Source organism: Mustela putorius, unplaced genomic scaffold (assembly GCF_011764305.1).
Source record: "Mustela putorius furo isolate JIRA1106 unplaced genomic scaffold, ASM1176430v1.1 tig00000174_pilon_pilon_pilon, whole genome shotgun sequence".
Classification (NCBI taxonomy): Eukaryota; Metazoa; Chordata; class Mammalia; order Carnivora; family Mustelidae; genus Mustela; species Mustela putorius.
The window spans coordinates 43,922,145-43,942,002 of NW_025421304.1; the positions used below are offsets into that span (position 1 = coordinate 43,922,145).

General features: G+C 54.7%; 2 protein-coding genes across 10 annotated transcripts in view; one reads left to right on the forward strand and one right to left on the reverse strand.

Annotated features, from left to right (window-relative positions):
* Window positions 1–16,332, reverse strand: part of ANKRD11 (ankyrin repeat domain 11) — a 178,383-nt gene extending 162,051 nt beyond the window's left edge. For 8 of the 9 annotated variants that reach the window (XM_045076460.1, XM_045076461.1, XM_045076462.1 and 5 more), the window contains exon 1: window positions 16,002–16,332. The gene's annotated coding sequence lies outside the window, so the exon portion shown is untranslated. The remainder of the gene's footprint in view (window positions 1–16,001) is intronic. The other variant, XM_045076463.1, reaches the window with a different exon arrangement.
* LOC123391042 (collagen alpha-1(I) chain-like) lies at window positions 15,179–17,370 on the forward strand. Its single transcript, XM_045076585.1, has 2 exons — window positions 15,179–16,435; window positions 16,645–17,370. Exons 1-2 carry the CDS (start codon window positions 15,179–15,181, stop codon window positions 17,368–17,370), a joined length of 1,983 nt encoding a protein of 660 aa, XP_044932520.1.
* The last annotated feature ends 2,488 nt before the right edge of the window (window positions 17,371–19,858 follow it).

Genomic DNA, 19,858 nt, shown 5'->3' on the forward strand with positions numbered 1-19,858 from the left:
AACTAGTGTATTCCTACCGCATCTAAAGATACCTCTTCCTGGGCACCTGGGGACTCAGTGGGTCGAGCCTCTGCCTTCGGCTTAGGTCATGATCTCAGGGTCCTGGGATCGAGCCCCGCATCGGGCTCTCTGCTCAGCGGGGAGCCTGCTTCCTCCTCTCTCTCTGCCTGCCTCTCTGCCTGCTTGTGATCTCTCTCCCTCTCTAATAAATAAATAAATAAATTTTTAAAAGAAAATAAAAATAAAGATACCTCTTTCATTAAACTGACTCACCTGTTATCAAGTGCTTAACTATGAGGAAGAAGTATCAAAATCTTGATAATAAGAACCCAGAACACTGATGTCAGGGCTGTTACCCTTCTCCCTTAACAGACCGTAACCAGCAGTGTGCATGTTTTCTTTCTTTCTTCAAGTTTGCAGAGCACTGGCGACTGTACACCTCTGGAAGTGACTGACTGTGCTTCATGGAAAAGGACACACGCTGGAATAGTTTCAGAATTATTAAATACAATGGATGCATTTTAAATGTTAAAAATCGGACCCCACATTTGCTTCTTAGTATGTGTTCTTCTGCATCCGGTTCATCATGGCTTCCAAAGAAAAGCAAAAATTTTTTACAGATTTAATGTGGGAAGTGTTTATTAAGTTGATTTGGAGTTTTGCTTTTTTTTTTTCTTTTAAGATTTATTTACTTGAGGGCGCCTGGGTGGCTCAGTGGGTTAAGCCGCTGCCTTCAGCTCAGGTCATGATCTCAGGGTCCTGGAATCGAGTCCCACATCGGGCTCTCTGCTTGGTGGGGAGCCTGCTTCTCCCTCTGCTCTGCCTGCTTGTGATGTCTGTCTGTCAAATAAATAAATATAATCTTTACAAAAAAAAAAAAAGATTTATTTACTTGAAAGAGTGGGGAGAGGCAGAGGGAGGAACTCTCCAAGCAGACTCCTGGCTGAGCAGAGCCTGGCAGGGGACTCGATCACGACCCATTACATCGTGACCAGAGCCAAAACCAGGAGACGAACGCTCAACTGGTGGAGCCGCCCAGGCACTCCAAGTTTTACTTTCTCAGGAACAGTTCCTAACTAGTCTTTGCCAGGACACGAAGGACCAGTGGGTGCAGCTCCGTGACCTGCTCAGCCAGCCTGGACTTGGACTGAGGGCAGCAGCACACACTGCAGCCCTCGGGGCGGACAGGCACCGGCCAAGAAACACCCCATGACTCAAGCTGGGCGTCGAGAGCCAGGGTCCAACAGACAGGAGCGCACCTGCGAACCACCGCCCCCATGGGGACAGACAGAAAGTCGAACATGAGTAAAGCCAAAATGCTGGGGTGTATTTTTCTTTTGAAATCTCTCAAATCTATATAAAAAAATAAGACGACCTCTTCCAAACACGCTGGTAGAGAAGGCAGACCCCTAGACCGTTCACCAACCTGACGTTCCGGCCCCACCTGAGATCCTTCTCCCTGGGCTCACCAAGTCAGCTCTCGGGCCTCAAGGACCGTGCCCAAGGAGCAGCCGGGAGGTCCTTCTCACACAAGCGGTGTCCCCGTGTCCCTGCACTCGTGCTGGAGTCTCCACCTCAGGCCTACACTCTCTCCTCACAGCCCGGGGCTGGCGGAGAATGGTTCTCAGCACATGCCCGGCACCATCAACAGCGACGGGCCGCTCCTTCCTAGGCAATTTCACAGCAGGACTTCTCATAAACAAGCCTCCGTGCCTGATGAGCACCCTGACTCCCATAACCTCACATCAAAGAGCCACACCTCAACAAAAGGAAACCTTGAGCATTCCCAGTTTTCTGCAATGAGGCAGTACAGAAAACGAACCCTCATGAACTGAGCCGTCCTGCACAGACACACATGCGCCCTCACGCGAAATGGCCCAAACATCCCACCTTTAACGACTGTATGGACAATGCACCCCCCGGCTCCCAAAGTCCTTCTGACTTCTACGTGTCAGGTAATGACCTCCGGGCAGAGTAGTGGCAACAGAAGAACACGCATTACCAGGCGGCTCTGCCTTCTAAATAACACAAATGTGACCTGAAAGAAAAAAATGCCTCCCAGGGTACTGGGGGGGGGGGGGCTCAGTCAGTTAAGCGCCTGCCTTCAGCCCAGGTCATGATCCTGGGGTGCTGGGGCAGAGTCTCCCATCAGGCTCTCTGCTCCGCGAGGAGTCGGCTTCTCCCTCTGCCTTCTCCCTCTCTGTGCTTTCTCTTGCCTTCTTCCTTTCTCTCACTCAAATAAATAAAAATCTTTTAAAAAATAAAAATAAAAGAGAGAGAGAGAGAGAGAAACTCTTTTCTCTTTGTGATGAGAACTCTTAGGACTTACTCTTAACAACCGTCGCCCGGATCACACAACAGGCTGGCTCTGGTCACCGGCGTACACATCACATCCCGAGAACTTTGTTATCTTCTAACTTCAAGCTCCTGCCTTTGACCGCCTTCCCCTCCTCTACTTTTTGCCTCTGGTAACCCCAAGTCTCATCTCTTTCTCTAGGAGTTTGTTGTTTTTAGATTCCACATTTAAGTGAGATGATACAGTATTTCTTTCTCTGCCTGACTTACTTCACAGAGCACAGTGTGTTCAAGGTCCCTCCGCGCTGCCCCAAATGGAAGATCTCTTCACTTGCTCTATGGCTGAATACTGACTCACCGTACATATACAATACACACACGTCTCTATCTGCTCGCCTGCCAGTGGGACACTCACTGTCTGCCCCTCTCAGCCACCATGAACAATGCTGCCGTGCATGGGGTGCGCAGACAGAGATCTTGCCGAGTTCGCATTTTCATTTCCTTGGATATATTCCTAGAAGTGGAATTGCTGGATCATACGGTAATTCTATTTTTATTTTTTGAGGATCCTCCATATACTGTTTTCCGTAATGGCTGTACCAGTTAACATTCCCACCAGCAGGGCACAAGGTTCCCTGTTCCCCCATCCGGGCCAACGTGTGTTAACTCCTGTGTGTTTCCTAACGGCCGTGTTAACAGATGTGCTGTCTAGCGCTGCTGACCATCTTTTCACGCATCTGTGGCCTTTCACAGACCTTCTTTGGAGAAATGTCTACTCAGGTTCTATCGTCCACTTCTAAACTGCGTTATTTGGGACTCTTTTTTCTTTCGCTATTCAGTTGTATGAGTTCTTAATATTTTTTGGATACTAACCCTCATCAAATATACAGTTTGCAAGGATTTTCTCCCTCTCCATAAGCTGCCCTTTTGTTTTGCTGATCGTTTCCTTTGTTGTGCCTGAACGTCTTGATGAAAGAAAGCTCCATGAGCCAAGAAGAGAGATCCCAAGTGACAACACAATGCCAACAACACATTAACGTAACTAACATCTGGGACACACTTGACCCTTACACTTTACAATGCAAGGAGTAATTTTTATTGCTTGATTAGACTGTAACACCTGAGACACAGGCCCATACAGGAATGAAAACTTAAAATCACGCAGCTACACCACGCACCTGAAATCACGGCTCGCCGAGGTATCGCCGGAGAAATAAACAAGAACGAGAAGGAGCCGGCTCCCGCTGGGGCAGCAGCCGCGGGGACCAGGGACTTCCGGCTGTCCTCCGCCCCCTGCCCCGCCCCGGCTGAGAGGGCACAGTCCCCCAACACGGGCGTCGCGGCACCAGGAATTGATACATCAACACGGCAGGGCCGGGTAGCTTCTACACGCAAAGACAGAAAGACCGGAGCGGAGGGAAGAGGAGAGAGAACCGGCCGCGGGGCAGAAGGAACCCCTCTCCGCCGGAGACCCCGCGGCCGGCCGCCAGCGGAAAGGCCAGAGCAGTGGCCGTGGAGAGTCAGAAGGGGAGCGGCAGCGTCCACCACCCGTGCCCACAGGCCGCCCTTGCCCCGAGGCAGCGCCCCGAGAGGCCCACCCCGCGGCCGCCCGGGCGCCCCGCACAGCCTCCCGCCCTCCCTCCCGCCCTGCGGCCGCCACTGAACCACTGAGTCCCGAAGAAACCCCGCGGCCGACACGGGGACCGGTGGCGCCCTTGGCCTGGAGGGACGCGGGTACTTCCCCCCCACACTGAACTGCGCTTGCACAGGTTTAAACAGCTCGTGCTCCTCACACGGACCGGATTTCCTCACAGACGTTCTTCCTTTCCTCGGGCCATAAGCCTGTTTTTTTGTGGGTTTTTTTTAAGATTTTATTTTGTTTATTTGACAGACAGAGATCACACGTGGGCAGGGGCAGGCAGAGAGAGAGGAGGAAGCAGGCTCCCCGCGAGCAGTGAGCCCAATGCGGGGCTCGATCCCGGGACCCTGGGATCATGACCCGAGCCGGAGGCAGAGGCTTAACCCACTGAGCCACCCAGGCGCCCCCATAAGCCCGTTTGTTAGTTCCCTAACACGAAACACTGACCCGGCACCTACTTATACGCACGTTGGTCCAGGTAAAACCCGAAAAGACCCAAGTCCAACCAGAGTCTACCGAAGCGCGGGCCGCCTGGCCGGCTCGGCCGGGGAGAGCACGGCACTCCTGATCTCGGGGCTGTAAGGCCATTCATGTTACGTCCAGGGCTGTAACCCTGCACACCACGTGCAGAGATCACTGAAAAAATGAAAAGAAAATCGGGGTGCCTGAGAGGCTCAGTCTTAACCGACTTCGCCTGACTTCAGCTCAGGTCATGATGTCCGTGTCCTGGCACGGAGCCCCGGACCCTGCTCCACGCTCAGCATGGAAACCGCTTCCCCCTCTCTCCCTCCCCTGCTCCTGCTCTCTTTCTCTCAAATAAAACCTTTAAAAAATCAAGTAAAATAAAATCTTAAAAACAGAAGAGTCTAACAAAGTACCTGGCAAGGAACAAGACAGCTCCCACCTCCCTTCCACACCGCGCCAGCAGGCTGGTTCCCAACCCCAAATCCCCAGCCCCTCCTCTGTGAGCCCACGACAGCGACCCTTGGCCGGCAGTGTATGTGGTCTGGACCAGACTGTCTTGGACATGAGAGGGGCAGGCTCCTGGCCTCCACCCGTCAGCCTGTCCCAGGAGAACAGGAGCAGTAGGTTTGTCGCGGGCGTCCCTGGCGGCACGCTGCAGGCCTGAGACCATGTCCAAACCCCCTCCTGCCTGCCTTCCGTCCCCTCTGCCGTCCCGTCCCCAGGCCGCCCGTCACTTGCCCGCCCCACTGCACCCGCTCTGAATCAACTCCCCTCTCGTCTTCCAGCTTGTCTGCACCAACACCACCACCGAGTCCACATGGGGCCTGCCGAGCCCACTGGAAGAGCCCCCGCCCCATTTCAGAGCTCTCTGGATCCTCGGAGGAGTGTCTTGGACCACACCACCCCTCTCTGATGCCAGAGCCTCCCCGCCGTGCTGAGGAGGCTGCCCCCCACTGGCAGGCCTTCCCCCCAGGCTCTGCTCCCCACACCGCACTCCACAGGGACCTTTCTGGGAGGGGCACTTCTGCTACTCATTTCAACGTCAGCTGTATTTCTACAACAAGTCGCGCACGCCATCATCCACCTCTAAGTAGCTGTTTTACATTCTTCCCTGGAAAATGCTGTTGCTCCTTTCTCCAACAGTGCCTGTGGGGGGAACTCTTCCAAACCTCATCATTTGTCCAGACGCAGGGGGCGGGGAGGGTGTTGAAGGACAAACGAGAAGACACAGGGTGACCCGGCATTCACCTGCCTCCAGGAGCAGCAGCTCCGAGACACCGTCCTTCCCGGTGTCGTGACCGCCGGAGCTGAGCCCCAGCAGCATGACAAAGCCCTCTCCCGGAGCCACTGTGACCGCCATCGGGCCGTGCACCACCTTCACACTCAGACACACCGCCTCCTGCGACAGGTCACGGGATGCCTCCTTCTCAGCAAGCCCCATCTTAACACAACTGGAGTCCTGTCCGTTTTCCCAGAGTTATCTGCTACTGTTTTCTTCAAGGACTACGTGTTCCAACAGGTCTACTGACAATCCTGCATCACGGCCGATCTGCCACTGCTTCCCACAGTCTGGGATGGCCTCACCCTGCTTCCTGCACGCTGGTATCTCACGGCTTCTTCAAAAACACTTCCTCCAGGACATCTCCTAGACCTCAGACCCAGACATGCCTTCTCCCCCTTGAACTCCTAGCTCGTGTCACAGTCCCTAGCACCTCTCTTCCTCCCCAACCTCCAGCAGGGCCATGTCTCGGGCCTCCTCGTGCATCGCACCACAGCCGGGCAGGGTGACTAAACCGGAGTAATGTGGGAAAAGCTACCTTCATCCAGTCTTGGGGGACCCCTCCACAAGCCAGGTAATCCGCTCCAGCTGCGAGAAGATCCCAGACTATTCTACTACACAGGAGTCCACATGTGGAAGAGCAGTCCGAGAAACCAGAAGGCAGCTGTACTGCTGTGTAACCGTGCCAGGTGGCTAAATGGTCACAGTCACAGAGACAAAGACTGTACTTTTCAAAACTGCCAAGGCCGTGAAAAACAAGGAAAGACCTCAGAAACTATCACAGAAGCAACTAAACAGACCTAACTATATAATGTGGGATCCTGGGCCTCAGAGCAAAAATGGGTGAAATCCAAACAAAGTTAGGGCTTTGGTTAAGAGTGCCGTCCAGGGGCGCCTGGGTGGCTCCGTGGGTTAAGGCTTCTGCCTGAGGCTCAGGTCATGATCCCAGGGTCCTGGGATCGAGCCCCGCATCGGGCTCTCTGCTCAGCGAAGAGCCTGCTTCCCCACTCTCTCTCTGCCTGCCTCTCTGCCTGCTTGTGATCTCTGTCAAATAAATAAATAAAAATCTTTAAATTTAAAAAAAAAAAAAAAGAGTGCCATCCAGGGGCGCCTGGGTGGCTCCGTCAGCTGGGCGTCTGCCTTCTGCTCATGTCACGGTCTCAGGGTCCTGGGATCGAATTTCGAGTCATCGGGCTGCCTGCTCAGCGTAGAGTCTGCTTCTCCCTCTGCCGCTCCCCATTCTCTCTAATAAATTGAATAAATAAAATCCTCAAATCAAACACAGGAATGTACCAACATGGACTTCTTAGCTTTGACCACCCCAGCAGTGGGATGTGAGATGTCAGCATCCGAAAGCCCGGAGAAAGGACGGAAGGCGGCGCCTCCCACTGCTACTTCTGCCGCTTCTATAAAGATAACACCACTCAAAAAAAAAAAAAAAAAAGGCAAAACCTCGTGCAGGACGTGTATTCTTACCACACTTACTAACCGCCCATCGACACCAGGCTACACTGGCTGGACAAGTCAGTTCTGGGGAACCGAGACAAAGCACCAGAGCCGGCGGCACAACAACCGGACCCAAGCTCACCCGCTGTGACCGCACACACGGACACCCAGTGTGGCCGGCCGAACACAGCTCCCAAGGAGTCTCCAGTCTCATCCCTGGGCCTGTGGGCATTGCAGGTCGCAAGGCAGCGGGGAATTAAGGCTGCAGACGAGACGGAGCTGAGGTCTCAGCGGCACACAGGGAGCAGAGCCGGGGTTATCCGGGGGCCCCAAGTAATCACGAGGCTCCTCCAAAGTGGAAGAGGGAGGCAGAAGACAGGGCAGAAAAGGAGGCCACACTGGAGGGCCAGAGATCCAGACCGCTGGCTTTAAGGATGGAGAAAGGGGACACAGGCCAAGGAATGTGAAGAGCCCCTATAAGACGAAAGAGGCAAGAAAACCGAGTCTCCCCCCTCCCCGGAGCCCTCAGGAGGAACCCGCCCTACCGACACCCTGGCTTTCGTCGGGGGAGATTCATGTCTTCTCATCAACAGAACCGTTACATGAGCAAGCTGCAGGGACACCACCAAGCCCGCGGTCACGCGTTACAGCTACAGAACGTGAGCGGCAGCACCAACAACACACGTGCGCTTCTCCCCTCGCTGAGCGCACGAGTCGTCAGACCCTGCCAGCCTCCTGTCACCTCTCCCACGCGGCACACCCAGCAGCGCCTTCGGCCCCACCCCCTGGACACAACACAGTTGGGGGCTTCAAAGAAAACTATCAAGAAAAGGAAAAGTGGGCGCCTGGGGGGCTCAGTGGGTTAAGCCGCTGCCTTCGGCTCAGGTCATGATTTCAGGGTCCTGGGATCGAGTCCCACATCGGGCTCTCTGCTCGGCGAGGAGCCTGCTTCCCCCTCTGTGTCTGCCTCTCTGCCTACTTGTGATCTCTCTCTCTCTCTCTTTAAAATAAATAAATAAAATCTTTAAAAAAAAAAAAAAAGGAAAAGAAAAGAAAAGGAAAAAGGGAGACGAGAAGTTAATTCTAGGACAAAGATGTCCTCCCCAACTTTCTAACACTTCACTGTTCCATTAGTCTTTACTTCAAGGTCCTTTTTCAAAACATTCAAACAGCTTCAGCACAGTCAGTCCTCTTCTACAGCCGGCCATCAGATGAGAGGCCAAGTGTAGCAGAATCAGACAGAAGCACTTCACTGAAGAGAAACAAAGTTCCCACAGAAATCCCATGACGGCTCCATCTGCTGACAACCAAACTCTCAGTGAAAGGGACTAGGGCTTCTCGACGCGTCGCGCTCAGACACAGGACACAATTCAAAGATTTCCTTTCTCAAGTGTTGGAGAACATTTTTCCTTCAAGAAAAACTTCTGAGTGTTAGCATATTTAATGTATTAATCTCTACAGTAAAAAACTTCAAATCTCAGATGAACTCTTCTCAAAGGAATGGAAGTACCTATAACGGAAATCCAAGTCCTCTCCCTCCAGCAAAGAAAAACTGCATGAAGGCTACACACTCCCTGAAGTCGGGGTTCTCGGCAGTTTCAGACCCCGTACGGCTGGGCTTGCGTTTTATCACCCAAAAGGTGAGTGAGTTTGTTTGTTTTAAAAGCATTCTCCAGAGCGCCTGGGTGGCTCAGTGGGTTAGGCCGCTGCCTTCGGCTCAGGTCATGATCTCGGGGTCCTGGGATCGAGTCCCGCATCGGGCTCTCTGCTCAGTGGGGAGCCTGCTTCCTCCTCTCTCTCTCTGCCTGCCTCTCTGCCTGCTTGTGATCTCGGTCTGTCCAATAAATAAATAAATAAATAAATAAAATCTTTAAAAATAAATAAATAAAAGCATACTCCACATAGTCTAATTAGCCAGTCATTTTTGTAATTAAAAAAGAAAATTCCACCAAGAGTGTTGCTTTGGGATTTTTTTGTTGTTGTTTTTTATTTTTAACTTCCTGTTTTACAGGATGTAAAACCACATGTAGCAACGTGGTGCATGAAGCAAGGCTTCTCCTCTCAAGAGTACTGGGGTTCCTCACTGCTTCTCTCACCTTCTCTATTTTAGCTAAGTTTACATAGTAGAGCCATAATGATTCATACAGAATTAAGTGAAAGTCTTCTCATTTTGCTACCTATGAATGCAGTGGAAAATAAAACAATCACAATTCTGGCCAAAACCTTAAGAATCAAGCACCCTATGCAACTTCTCATTACTTAGAAATAGTCACTCTTCCCGGACATTAGCATTCCCGCTCTCGCGCCAGCCAGCAGAACGGGAGGTAGGGGGCACTTAATGCCTTGAGAAAAGAAATCTATCTGCTACATTTCAGATGAAAACTAACCTCTGATATCACAAAGTTATTAAGCATTTACAAGTTAAATTTCAATTCCAGCCGTTCTAAAAGGTCCCATTTTACAGCATTAAACAACTAATTGGAAGACAGAGGGATTTCATGAATTTGATGTAATCTTGACAAAAAATTTTGATCTAAGTGATCAAAAAAGTTTATGTTGAGAAGAGGCCAACATTTTTATAAAGTGAACAGACGCACACTCGTTTCTTTGCAAGTGGAAAATGAGTGCCTACAGATTTTCATGATAATAAATAATTCACTGCCGGATGCCAAGGGCGGAGCTGGCAACCTGGGTCTTGCCCCCAGCCAGCCAGTAAGGACACTGGAACCCCCACTAGCACCTCAACCCAGGCTGGGGGTGGGGCGCTCCACGAGCCCCGGCCCAGGGGACAGTATTTCCAGCCCTTTCAGCCCTGAAAACCTCAGCTGGAGTAATGGGACAGACTCCTATTTTCACACTGAAAATGCACTTAACTCTTCAGTCACTGAACCAGCTTCAAAACTGTGGGATTTCTTAAGTTTTAGAATGGTGTCTAGATATTTTCAACCACAACCAACTGCCCTCACCCCTTACTACCTAAAACCACACATTCAACACAGTTATTCAAACTGAAATCTCAAGTCTCTATCACCCAAATTATACCCATAATTAGTCTTTTCAAAAGCAACCTTTTTGTCAATTACCTAACATTACAGAACACAAAGGGAGGGGGTAACACACAATTCCATTTGGGTGTATTTCCCTCCAAAGAGATTACTTTTTTCTTTTTTCTTTTTTTTAAAAGATTTTATTTATTTTTTTGACAGACAGAGATCACAGTAGGCAGTGACGCAGGTGGGGGGGGGGGTAGGCTCCTTGCGGTGCAGAGAGCCCGATGTGGGGCTCCATCCCAGGACCCTGGGAATCATGACCTGAGCCGAAGGCAGAGGCTTTAACCCACTGAGCCACCCAGGCGCCCAGAGATTACTTTTTTCTTCATTAAAATGCTAAAACTAGGGGCACCTGGGTGGCACAGCCGGTTAAGTTGATACCTGCTTAGGTGGTGGGATCCAACCCTCTTCTGGCTCCCTGCTCAGCGGGAAGTCTGATTCTTTCCCTCTGCCTCTCCCCATGCTTGAGGTCAGGGTCTCTCTCTCTCTCAAAATAAAATCTCTTCTTAAAGAGGCTAAAACTGGGCGCCTGGGTGGCTCAGTGGGTTAAAGCCTCTGCCTTCAGCTCAGGTCATGATCTCAGGGTCCTGGGATCGAGCCCCGCATCGGGCTCTCTGCTCAGCGGGGAGCCTGCTTCCTCCTCTCTCTCTGCCCGCCTCTCTGCCTACTTGTGATCTCTGCCTGTCAAATAAATAAATAAAAATCTTTTTTAAAAAATGCTAAAACTAGGGCGCCTGGGTGGCTCAGTGGATTGGACGACTGCCTTCGGCTCAGGTCACGGTCCCAGAGTCCCGGGATCGAGTCCCGCATTGGGCTCCCAGCTCCATGGGGAGTCTGCTTCTCCCTCTGACCTTCTCGCCTCTCGTGCTCTCTCTCACTGTCTCTATCTCAAATAAATGAATAAAATCTTTTAAAAAAAATGCTAAAACTAAAACATAAAATAAATAAAAATGGTAAAACTGGGGTCAGAAGGATCGTAAGGCCACCTCTATTCTGGAGAATTTATATTTGTACTAAAGCTATGGTCTCGAAGCTCAGGAATTTTTTTATTACAATAGCTTGGGAGGGTTTAAAAAAAAAAAAGATAAAATGCTCAAACTTTCCCAGTACTCCACTATCATGCTAAACCACTGCTTATGTTACAAGAGGCCAGAAGGGGCTCAAAGTTCTAAAAATGAAATCCAGCAGCGGCAAACTACACTCAGGAAGCCTTCACCTTGGCCCCCAAAAGCAGCAGTCCTCCTAAAACTGCTTCCAGAGGCTTTTTCCTTCCCAAAGACAACTTTCCCATCAATTATTTTCCTTTACCTCCTGTCCTGTACCGATCGTAAAAGCCGTGTCCCACACCTTTACCTAACTTGTAAAGGAAAACTTGTGATGAGAACAAAGGAGAAAATGGCTGAAATCACATAGCATTCTTCCCAGCCAATCAAATAAATGAAAGTTCAGGATCCCAAATTTCTCCTTCCAAAATTACTCAAACACTTCTATATAAAGTCTTTAAACAATTCAACAACTATCTCTTGAACCAATTCCCTGACTAATGTCACACCCCAGACCGGGCCCTGAGTGACTAGAAACCATTCCTACTGTCATTAAGCGTCCAGCCCTCTTTCACAGTGACAGATGAAAACCAGTTGTTACACATTTGATCAGTTAAGCTGTGTGGCTCACTGCTTGGGAATGATGATTAAGAAGGCTAAGAGGAAGCATTTAACTAAGACCCAAAGGCTGAGAGGGAATCACCTTGTCGATCTGGAGGGAGACAACGATAGACAAGCAGCAGGACCCTGGCCCAGACAGAGGACCGGCATGTGTCGAGGCCATGAGAGAACAAGGCACATGTCCCAGTCTAGGAAATGGAGGGCCCATGTAGCCCGTGCATCAGGAGGTAAGGCCAGAGTGATAGGGGATCACAGAGGGGACTTGGCGGGGAGGGGGGTAATTATACAATCAGGGGTAGGTTGTTAATAATCCCTTGGGACCTTACCATAAAAATAACATCCGTAGTTCTCCTGTATATATAAAGCACTACTTAAATAGAGTATTAAACGTGTAGGAGAAGCAGAGTTAAGCACAGAATAACAAAAACAGACATGGGAACACATAGTTCAGTCTGACTTAGCTTAAAAGATACCATGACTAAGACCATCAAACAGAAGAGCCACTTCTTAACAAAAATGTCTTCATCAGAATTAACAGAATAGGGGCACCTCGGTGGCTCAGTGGGTTAAGCCGCTGCCTTCGGCTCAGGTCATGATCTCAGGGTCCTGGGATCGAGTCCCGCATCGGGCTCTCTGCTCAGCAGGGAGCCTGCTTCCCTCTCTCTCTCTCTCTGCCTGCCTCTCTGCCTGCTTGTGATCTCTGTCTGTCAAATAAGTAAATAAAATCTTTAAAAGGGCGCCTGGGTGGCTCAGTTGGTTGGACGACTGCCTTCGGCTCAGGTCATGATCCCGGAGTCCCGGGATCGAGTCCCGCATCGGGCTCCCAGCTCCATGGGGAGTCTGCTTCCCTCTCTGACCTTCTCCTCGCTCATGTTCTCTCTCACTGTCTCTCTCTCAAGTAAATAAATAAAATCTTAAAAAAAAAAAAAAAATCTTTAAAAAAAAAAAAAGGATTAACAGAATAGTTGTCAAAGTGGGTCATTTCCTAAGGCTTTTAGGCTTTCTACACTGATCAGCTCTAACTGCCGGAGTTCCAGGAGCTGAGGGCTGACACCCTCTTTCATACAGCTTTAAGATAAAACTGAAGAAGTCGAACGGCACAAAACAGTTTATGGAGCAGGCCAAGCTCAACCCCCCACAGAGCAACGAGTACAGGGCAGCAACACACTGACACAGGGTGCAGTCAGACTAGCTACGTATCCCCCTTCTCACCTACTAACAAGCAGGTATCTGCTATTAAAAAAGAAAGCACATCCATTATGCTTACCATGCCAGGGATGAAGGAACTCACACAGGGTAATGGACAGATCAAAACACTTATTTTGGCAACAAATGCAGATTATGCTCTGAACCAGCATTTACTGACACTGTCTAATTACGTTATTTAATTGATAATGGGCTCACTGCCCATATGCAAAATAACTCTCTTGTTACAGTAGATGAAAGGTAACCTTACTATATCATATTAAGTGTACTTAAAAACAGAGGCACACAAAGCTTCTTGAAAAATCTTCTCAAATACAAATAGCATGGTTTAACTCTCTGTGCAAGCTCTACTTGACACAGTGTATCAACACTGTAATTACAGCTAACATGACAGTCACTGGTCCTAAGCAGCCCGTCTGGTTTGAGAGATGAAAGATGCTGCCGGGGCAGTGGATCAGCACGTCTGGTCCACGGAGGGGCTAGAGGACACCCCACAGAGCCGTGCAAGTGAGCAAGCCCACCCAGAGTCAGAACTGCAAATGCTCGGAACTCAAGGCTGTGGGGCACCTCTCAACACAAACTTCTGGTAAATTTTATGGTTTTTTTCCCACAGTTAAAAAAAAAAAAAAAAACTTTAAAACCTGTGAAAGTTTCACATTTGGATCAAATTTAGCAATATTTTGGGGCAGCTTTTTAACTAACTCAAGAGGCCGGCACAAAACCCAAGAACAGTCCTAGTTACTTGGTCTTTGTTTCCTCCCACCCCATTCAGGAGGTGCGGCCTGTCCAAGGAGATCCTGCTCCCCAGCACAAAACAACAGCAAGAGAGGACAACAGCTGAATGGAGGGTGCGGGGAGGAAGCACCAAAATAGGGATCCAACTCAAGGATCGCAATCCGAGTTGAGCAAGATGTTTTCCCTTTTTCTTTTTTTAACTTCAGTTTCAAAGTAATATCACAGTACTTGTGCAATCAGTCTCAAAAGACACAAAACACAGCAAGCCTTCCAGGACAGCAACATTTAGTAGGAGAAATCAAGGTCCCAAAGGCATCAAATCAACAGTCTCAGGGTCTCTGATTTGGAACTATTCAAGTTATGCCATTGACTGGGTCTGCACACACCAAAAATAGCCACCGTGTCAATGGCGCTTTTTCCACCAGCAAGATCACGTTACACCGTTTTTGCTGAATGCCTCTCATCAATCCCCCACACGACCAAAATATTCTAAGTTTTGCGATTCCACAACTGTGCACCCTTTTCACTCTCAGTTGAAAGGGAACGTTAAGGACACTGCTCAGATCACTTTAAAAACTCTCACCTTACAAAAAAGACTGAAATTTGACTTTTCTACTGGGAAATGTGCAAAACCAGTCTTTTCTCGCAAAGGCACGTAAAACTCCCCATAACCCGTAGAAATCGCGAAGCCCACGCGTGCAGCAGACAAAGTGGTTTCCCAATTCAGCCCCCCTCGGGCCAGCTCAACCTTCCAAAGCCTCTTCCAAAACTCCCGGGAAGCTGGGGCGCGAGCCGGGCTCTGCGGAGGAACCGCAGGCAGAAGACCTCGCCGGGGCCCCGGGCAGGAGCAGACCTCCAGCAGGACCGAGCCTCCCCCGGCCGCACGCCGCGAACCCGCAGACGGAGCAGCACGACCGCTCTCGGAGGGGCCGGCTCCCCGCGGCGCGGCCGGCCCCACGCGCACGCACGCGCTCGCACACCCGCCCGCACACACTCGCACACTCGATCGCACACACTCGCACACCCGCTCGCACACTCGATCGCACACACTCGCTCGCACACACTCGCACACTCGATCGCACCCGCTCGCACACCCGATCGCACCCGCTCGCACACTCGCTCGCACACACTCGCACACGCGCCCGCACACACACGCTCGCACACCCGATCGCACCCGCTCACACACTCGATCGCACACACTCGCACACTCGATCGCACACACTCGCACACCCGCTCGCACACACTCGCACACCCGCTCGCACACCCGATCGCACACTCGCACACCCGCTCGCACACACTCGCACACCCGCCCGCACACACTCGCACACCCGATCGCACCCGCTCACACACTCGATCGCACACACTCGCACACACTCGCACACGCGCCCGCCGGCGGATGATGAAACGCGGAACGGAAATTAACATTTCGGGCCGCGTCTCACATTGTTCTGCCGCCGACGGCCGCCGCCGCCTTCCGCCCGCCCGCCCCCCGGGCCCGCCTACCGCCCCGCGAGACGACACCCCCGCGCCGCGGCCCCGCATTCCTGCCCCCCGGCCGGCCTACGCGCGCCCCCGGCGCCCCCACTCGGCCTCCGCGACTCCCTCCGCCCGCCCCCTCCGGCTCGCAGCCCGCAGCCGCCGCTCCCGGTCCCGAAGAGCGGTAATAATAGGGGCGCCGGGAATAACCACCACAACCGACTCCGCGGCGGCTCCCTCCCTCGGGTCAGAGGTCGGCGCGCCCGCTCCCCGGCCGCCGGGGCCCCGCCCGGCCCTCGCGGCGGCCCCGGGCCCCCCAACTCCCGCAGGCCCGCCCGCAACCCCTCGCGGCGGCCCCGGAGCCCCCCGGAGCCCCCCGCCGGCCCCTCACCGAGGCCGAGGGGGCCAGGCAGGCCCAGCCGGAGCCCCCGAGCCCCTCACGGCCGTCCGGGCCGCGACGCCCACCCGGGGCCCCCGTCCGTCCCTCCACGGCCGTCCGGGCCCCGAGGCCCACCCGCAGCCCCCCCCGCAGCCCCGCGCCCCCCCTCGGGCCCCCCGGAGCCCCCCCGGGCCCCCCAGGCCCCCGCGTCGGCCGCTCACGGCTGTCCGGGCCCCCCGCAGCCCCAGGTCGGCCCCTGCGGCGCCCGGGCCCCCGTCGCGCCGCTCCGCCCGGAGGGGAGGCCTGCAGGCCGCGCGGCGGCCCCCGCGCCCGCCCGACCCCCGCCCCGGCCCGCGGCGGCTCTCACCGGCTCCCGGCGGCGCGGCTCTGCGGGCTCAGCGGCGGCGCGCGGGCGCGGCCATGCAGCCCCGGCACGGCTCCCGGCCCGAGCGGGAAGGCGGCGGCGGCGGCGGCGGCGGGCTCCGAGCGCCGGCGAAGCGGCGAGGCCGGCGGCAGGCGAGCCCGCCCCTCGGGCGCGGCCAGGCTCGGGCGGCGCCGCGGCGGCGCGGGCGCTCACTGAGGGGACGTCGGGCCGCGCGCTCGGCGGCGGCGCCTCCCCGCCTGGGGCCCTCGCTCCATCGCGCTCCGGCTCGGCGGCCTCTGGCTCCGGGACCCGGCGGCGGCTGCGGCGGGCGCCGGCCGCATGAGACGCCGCCGCCCATTGGCCCGCCGTATCCGCCTCCGCCATTGGCCCGCTGCGGCCGGGCACAGGGCTGCGCACGTCACGGCGTCGGGGAGGAAGTGCGCCGGCGGGGGCGAAGGGGCGGCGGCGAGAGGGACGGCTGCGGTTACAGGCCTGGGGCGGGACCAGAAGGACGTCCCGGGACGGATTGGTCAAGGTCGTGCGTCCGGGCGCACGGCGCTGGAGGGTAGCGAGCAGCCGGATTGGCTGCTTGCGTCGCGGAGGGGGCGGGCCTCTCGCCCCCAGACGTGACGATTGGTCGCTGCAGATCCCGGAAGCGACGAGGGAAACGCTCGAACGCCGGGGTCTGGGGTCCTCCGGGCTGGAGAGCGAGGGGGCGGCCATAGGGCCGCGTCGCCCGCGCGGGGCAGCCGGACGCGGCTCCTCCCTCGTCGGCCGGTCCCCCGCCGGGGTGGGCCGGGCCCGCGGCGGGCAGCCCTCCCGCGCGGCGCTGACCCGAGGGACCCCGGAGCCCCGCTGCGCCTGCGCGCGAGGGAGGACTCGGCGCTCCGCGTGCGGGTCCCTGGCGGTGCGGTCCCGGCCCGGTGCCGGCGGAGGTGCGCAGCCGGCGGGGCGCGCGGCGGGCGCGGGTCGAGGACGTGCGGGGGCGGGCGCGCTGCGGGCGTCCCCAGCCGCGTGCGGGGAAGGCCGGGCCCGGCCGCCGAGCGCGCGACGGCTCTCCCGGGGGCTCCCCGCGCGCCGCTGCGGAGGCTGCGGGCGGCCGCCGGGTCGCCGCCGGGTCGCCGCCAGCCACGGACGACTGTGGTGCGGCGACGGGGAAGACGGCCGTGAGCGCTCGCCTGCGCCCCCGCTGCCCTCCTGGACGTGGTGGACGCGGTTCCCCGCACGCGGGCCGGGCGGAGGGGACGCGGGCGCGGCGCGGGGCTCGTCCCAGGACCCGGAGATCGCGACCGGCGCGGGCGGCGGAGGCCTACGCTACGGCCCCCCGGGCGCCCCATTCCTAGGAAGGGTTTTCAAGATTTTATTTATTTGACGAGATCACGGGGGGCGGGGGTGGGCAGGCTCCGCGCAGAGCAGAGAGCCCGGCGCGGGGCTCGGTCCAGGACCCCGAGATCCTGACCTGAGCCACCCAGGCGCCCCCCACTACTAGGAAATGTGAAAGGACACCCTGGCTGCTTCGCAGCTGCTCCTCGACAGCCCCGGGCAAAGGGGCGACCTAACGGACGTGCTTAAGGCGGAGAGAGCAGCGTTCAGTACATCTTGAAGGCTTTGCAGCGCCCGCTGTGTTTCAGCGCCGTCCGAAGGCCTGTGCTAGGGACAGCGGGGGGACTCAGATACGATGACCTTTGAGGAGAACCAGAGTAAAGTAGCAAGGCAGGGTTTGGGGAAGAGAACCCCAGACGGGGGAAGAAGGTGCCCCACCAGCAGAGAACGAAGTCCAAGCAAAGAAGATGAAGGAGGTGGCTGGCCAAGGGTCCCACTTGGAGTCGGGATTTCACCCTGAGGGCAAAGGTCAGCCTCTGTACGGTTGCAGGGCCGCATCGGGCAGGAGCTGACCTTCCGTTCTAGGATCTCTCTCGAGATGGCCAGAGCACAGACCAGGGGCTGTGGGGTAGCAATGCCATGCAGACCCGTGAGACCGTTGGATCTGGGATGTGTTTTGAAGATGGAATCGGCAAGATTCTGCGGGCTGTAAGAGAAACAAAGGCCCCGGATGAAGTCAACACTGGCTTGCAGGACTCTGGTAGAGGTTTGGGCTGAGAAGCTGGGAGTTTAGTTTTGTACGGTTAAGTGCTGGATACTTGGGCCTCCATGTGGATGACAGGCCGATGGGGGAGAGGGGACAACAGCAGAGAGCTAAGAGGTGGCTGGGGGCCGGCGAGGCCTCAAAGGCACATGATAAATTCATCCTGCCAGCGGCACCTGCCAGTACAGGGCTTTAATCAGACTCAGGAGCAGAGTTTTGTTTTGTTTTTGGTTTGGTTTGGTTTTTAAGATTGCATGGATCTGGGACAGCTGAATGCTTCTCCTTCTGCCTGCAGAGCTCCCTGCTTGTGCTTTCTCTCTGTCTTCTAATAGAAGATTTTAGGGGCACCTGGGTGGCTCAGTGGGTTAAAGCCTCTGCCTTCAGCTCGAGTCATGATCCCAGGGTCCTGGGATTGAGCCCTGCATCGGGCTCTCTGCTTCCTGCTCTGTCTCTGCTCACCTACTTGTGATGCCTATCTGTCAAATGAATAAATAAAATCCTTTAAAAAATTAAAAAATAAAAATAATAGAAGACTTTATATGTTTATTTGAGAGAGAGAGAGAGAGCGAGCACAGGAGCAGGGGCGGGGGGAGGGGAGCAGATTCTCCACTGAGCAGGGGGTCCTGCGCCGGGCTTGATCCTAGGACCCTGATCATGACCTGAGCCAAAGGCAGATGCCCCACCGATGGAGACCCCCAAGTGCCCCCAAAATCCTGTTTTGACAACATGAGGGAGAGCCCATGATAGGCCTGCGGAGAGCGGCTGCAGTAGCTGCAGAGGAGAGACAGGAAGAGGGCTGGGGTGGTGGTGAAGACGGCGGAGTGGGAGAGCTGGGGCACGCGGTGAGCAGCATCTGGGAACCTGGGGGCCCTGAAGGGGGGTGCCAGACGGCTCACGGTGCCACACCTTACAGGAGACTAGAAATTTTTATGGGACGTTCCAAGAGAAGCAATATGGCAAACACATGGCCGAAGAAAACAGCTCAGGTCTACCAGTGCCTCATCCTGATCCCCACGTGGTAGTTCTCCAGGGCTTTCCGGGGAAGCCTGTTTTCCTTAAGGCAGTTACCTAGACCCACTGGGAGTTTCTGATTCAGGAAACCAAGTTCCTGCCCAAAGCAGTTATGTTGCAGTATGTCTGTGTTCCCCCAGAACCAAGAGGAGCTAATTGTTGATGAAGCAAGCCGTTTGTGGCTGCAGAGAACAGGCCGGCTGCTGCTGGTGCCCTCCCAGACGCTCCATGTGTGCCACTTTGTTTTGCTCCTAAGCCGAGGTCTTCCAAGGCACTCTCCATGCTCCCCTGGACACCCCCCGCCACTGCTGTGGCCTGAGAGAGTGGTGGGACATGAGTGGGAGGTCACTGCTGAGAGGGAGGTGGCTCAGCCACCTTGCTTGCCTTTTACTTCCTTTTCTCTACTAGTGGCAGAAGTGGCCAGAGCAGGCCCTCATTCAGACACCTTCCTTCTGTTACCCCGTGACCATGGGGTTAGAACCGCCTCCGGGTTTGGGCCAAGCCAGCCCTCCCTCAGCCCTGTGGTCAACCCCAGGTCACCAGCATCCTTCGCATTAGAATTTGGAACCCAAGCTGGCTTCACAATAGGTTATTACACGTGTGGCTGTCCGGGAACCGGAGCTCTGTAAGGCTTTGCCCTTCTAACCCTCAAGGGGAGGAGGGATTGGTGTAAAGCGTATAATTCAGATGTTCCTGGGACCCCTCACCCCAGAACCACTGAAACCACCCCATAATTTTTAAACTCTGTACAGTACTTTTTCTG

Coding starts and splice junctions, on each gene's coding strand:
- LOC123391042 (XM_045076585.1), top strand. CDS start 15,179: ATGAAACGCGGAACGGAAATTAACATTTCGGGCCGCGTCTCACATTGT. Junction 16,436..16,644: donor GTCACGGCGTCGGGGAGGAA/GTGCGCCGGCGG, acceptor TGGTCGCTGCAG/ATCCCGGAAGCGACGAGGGA.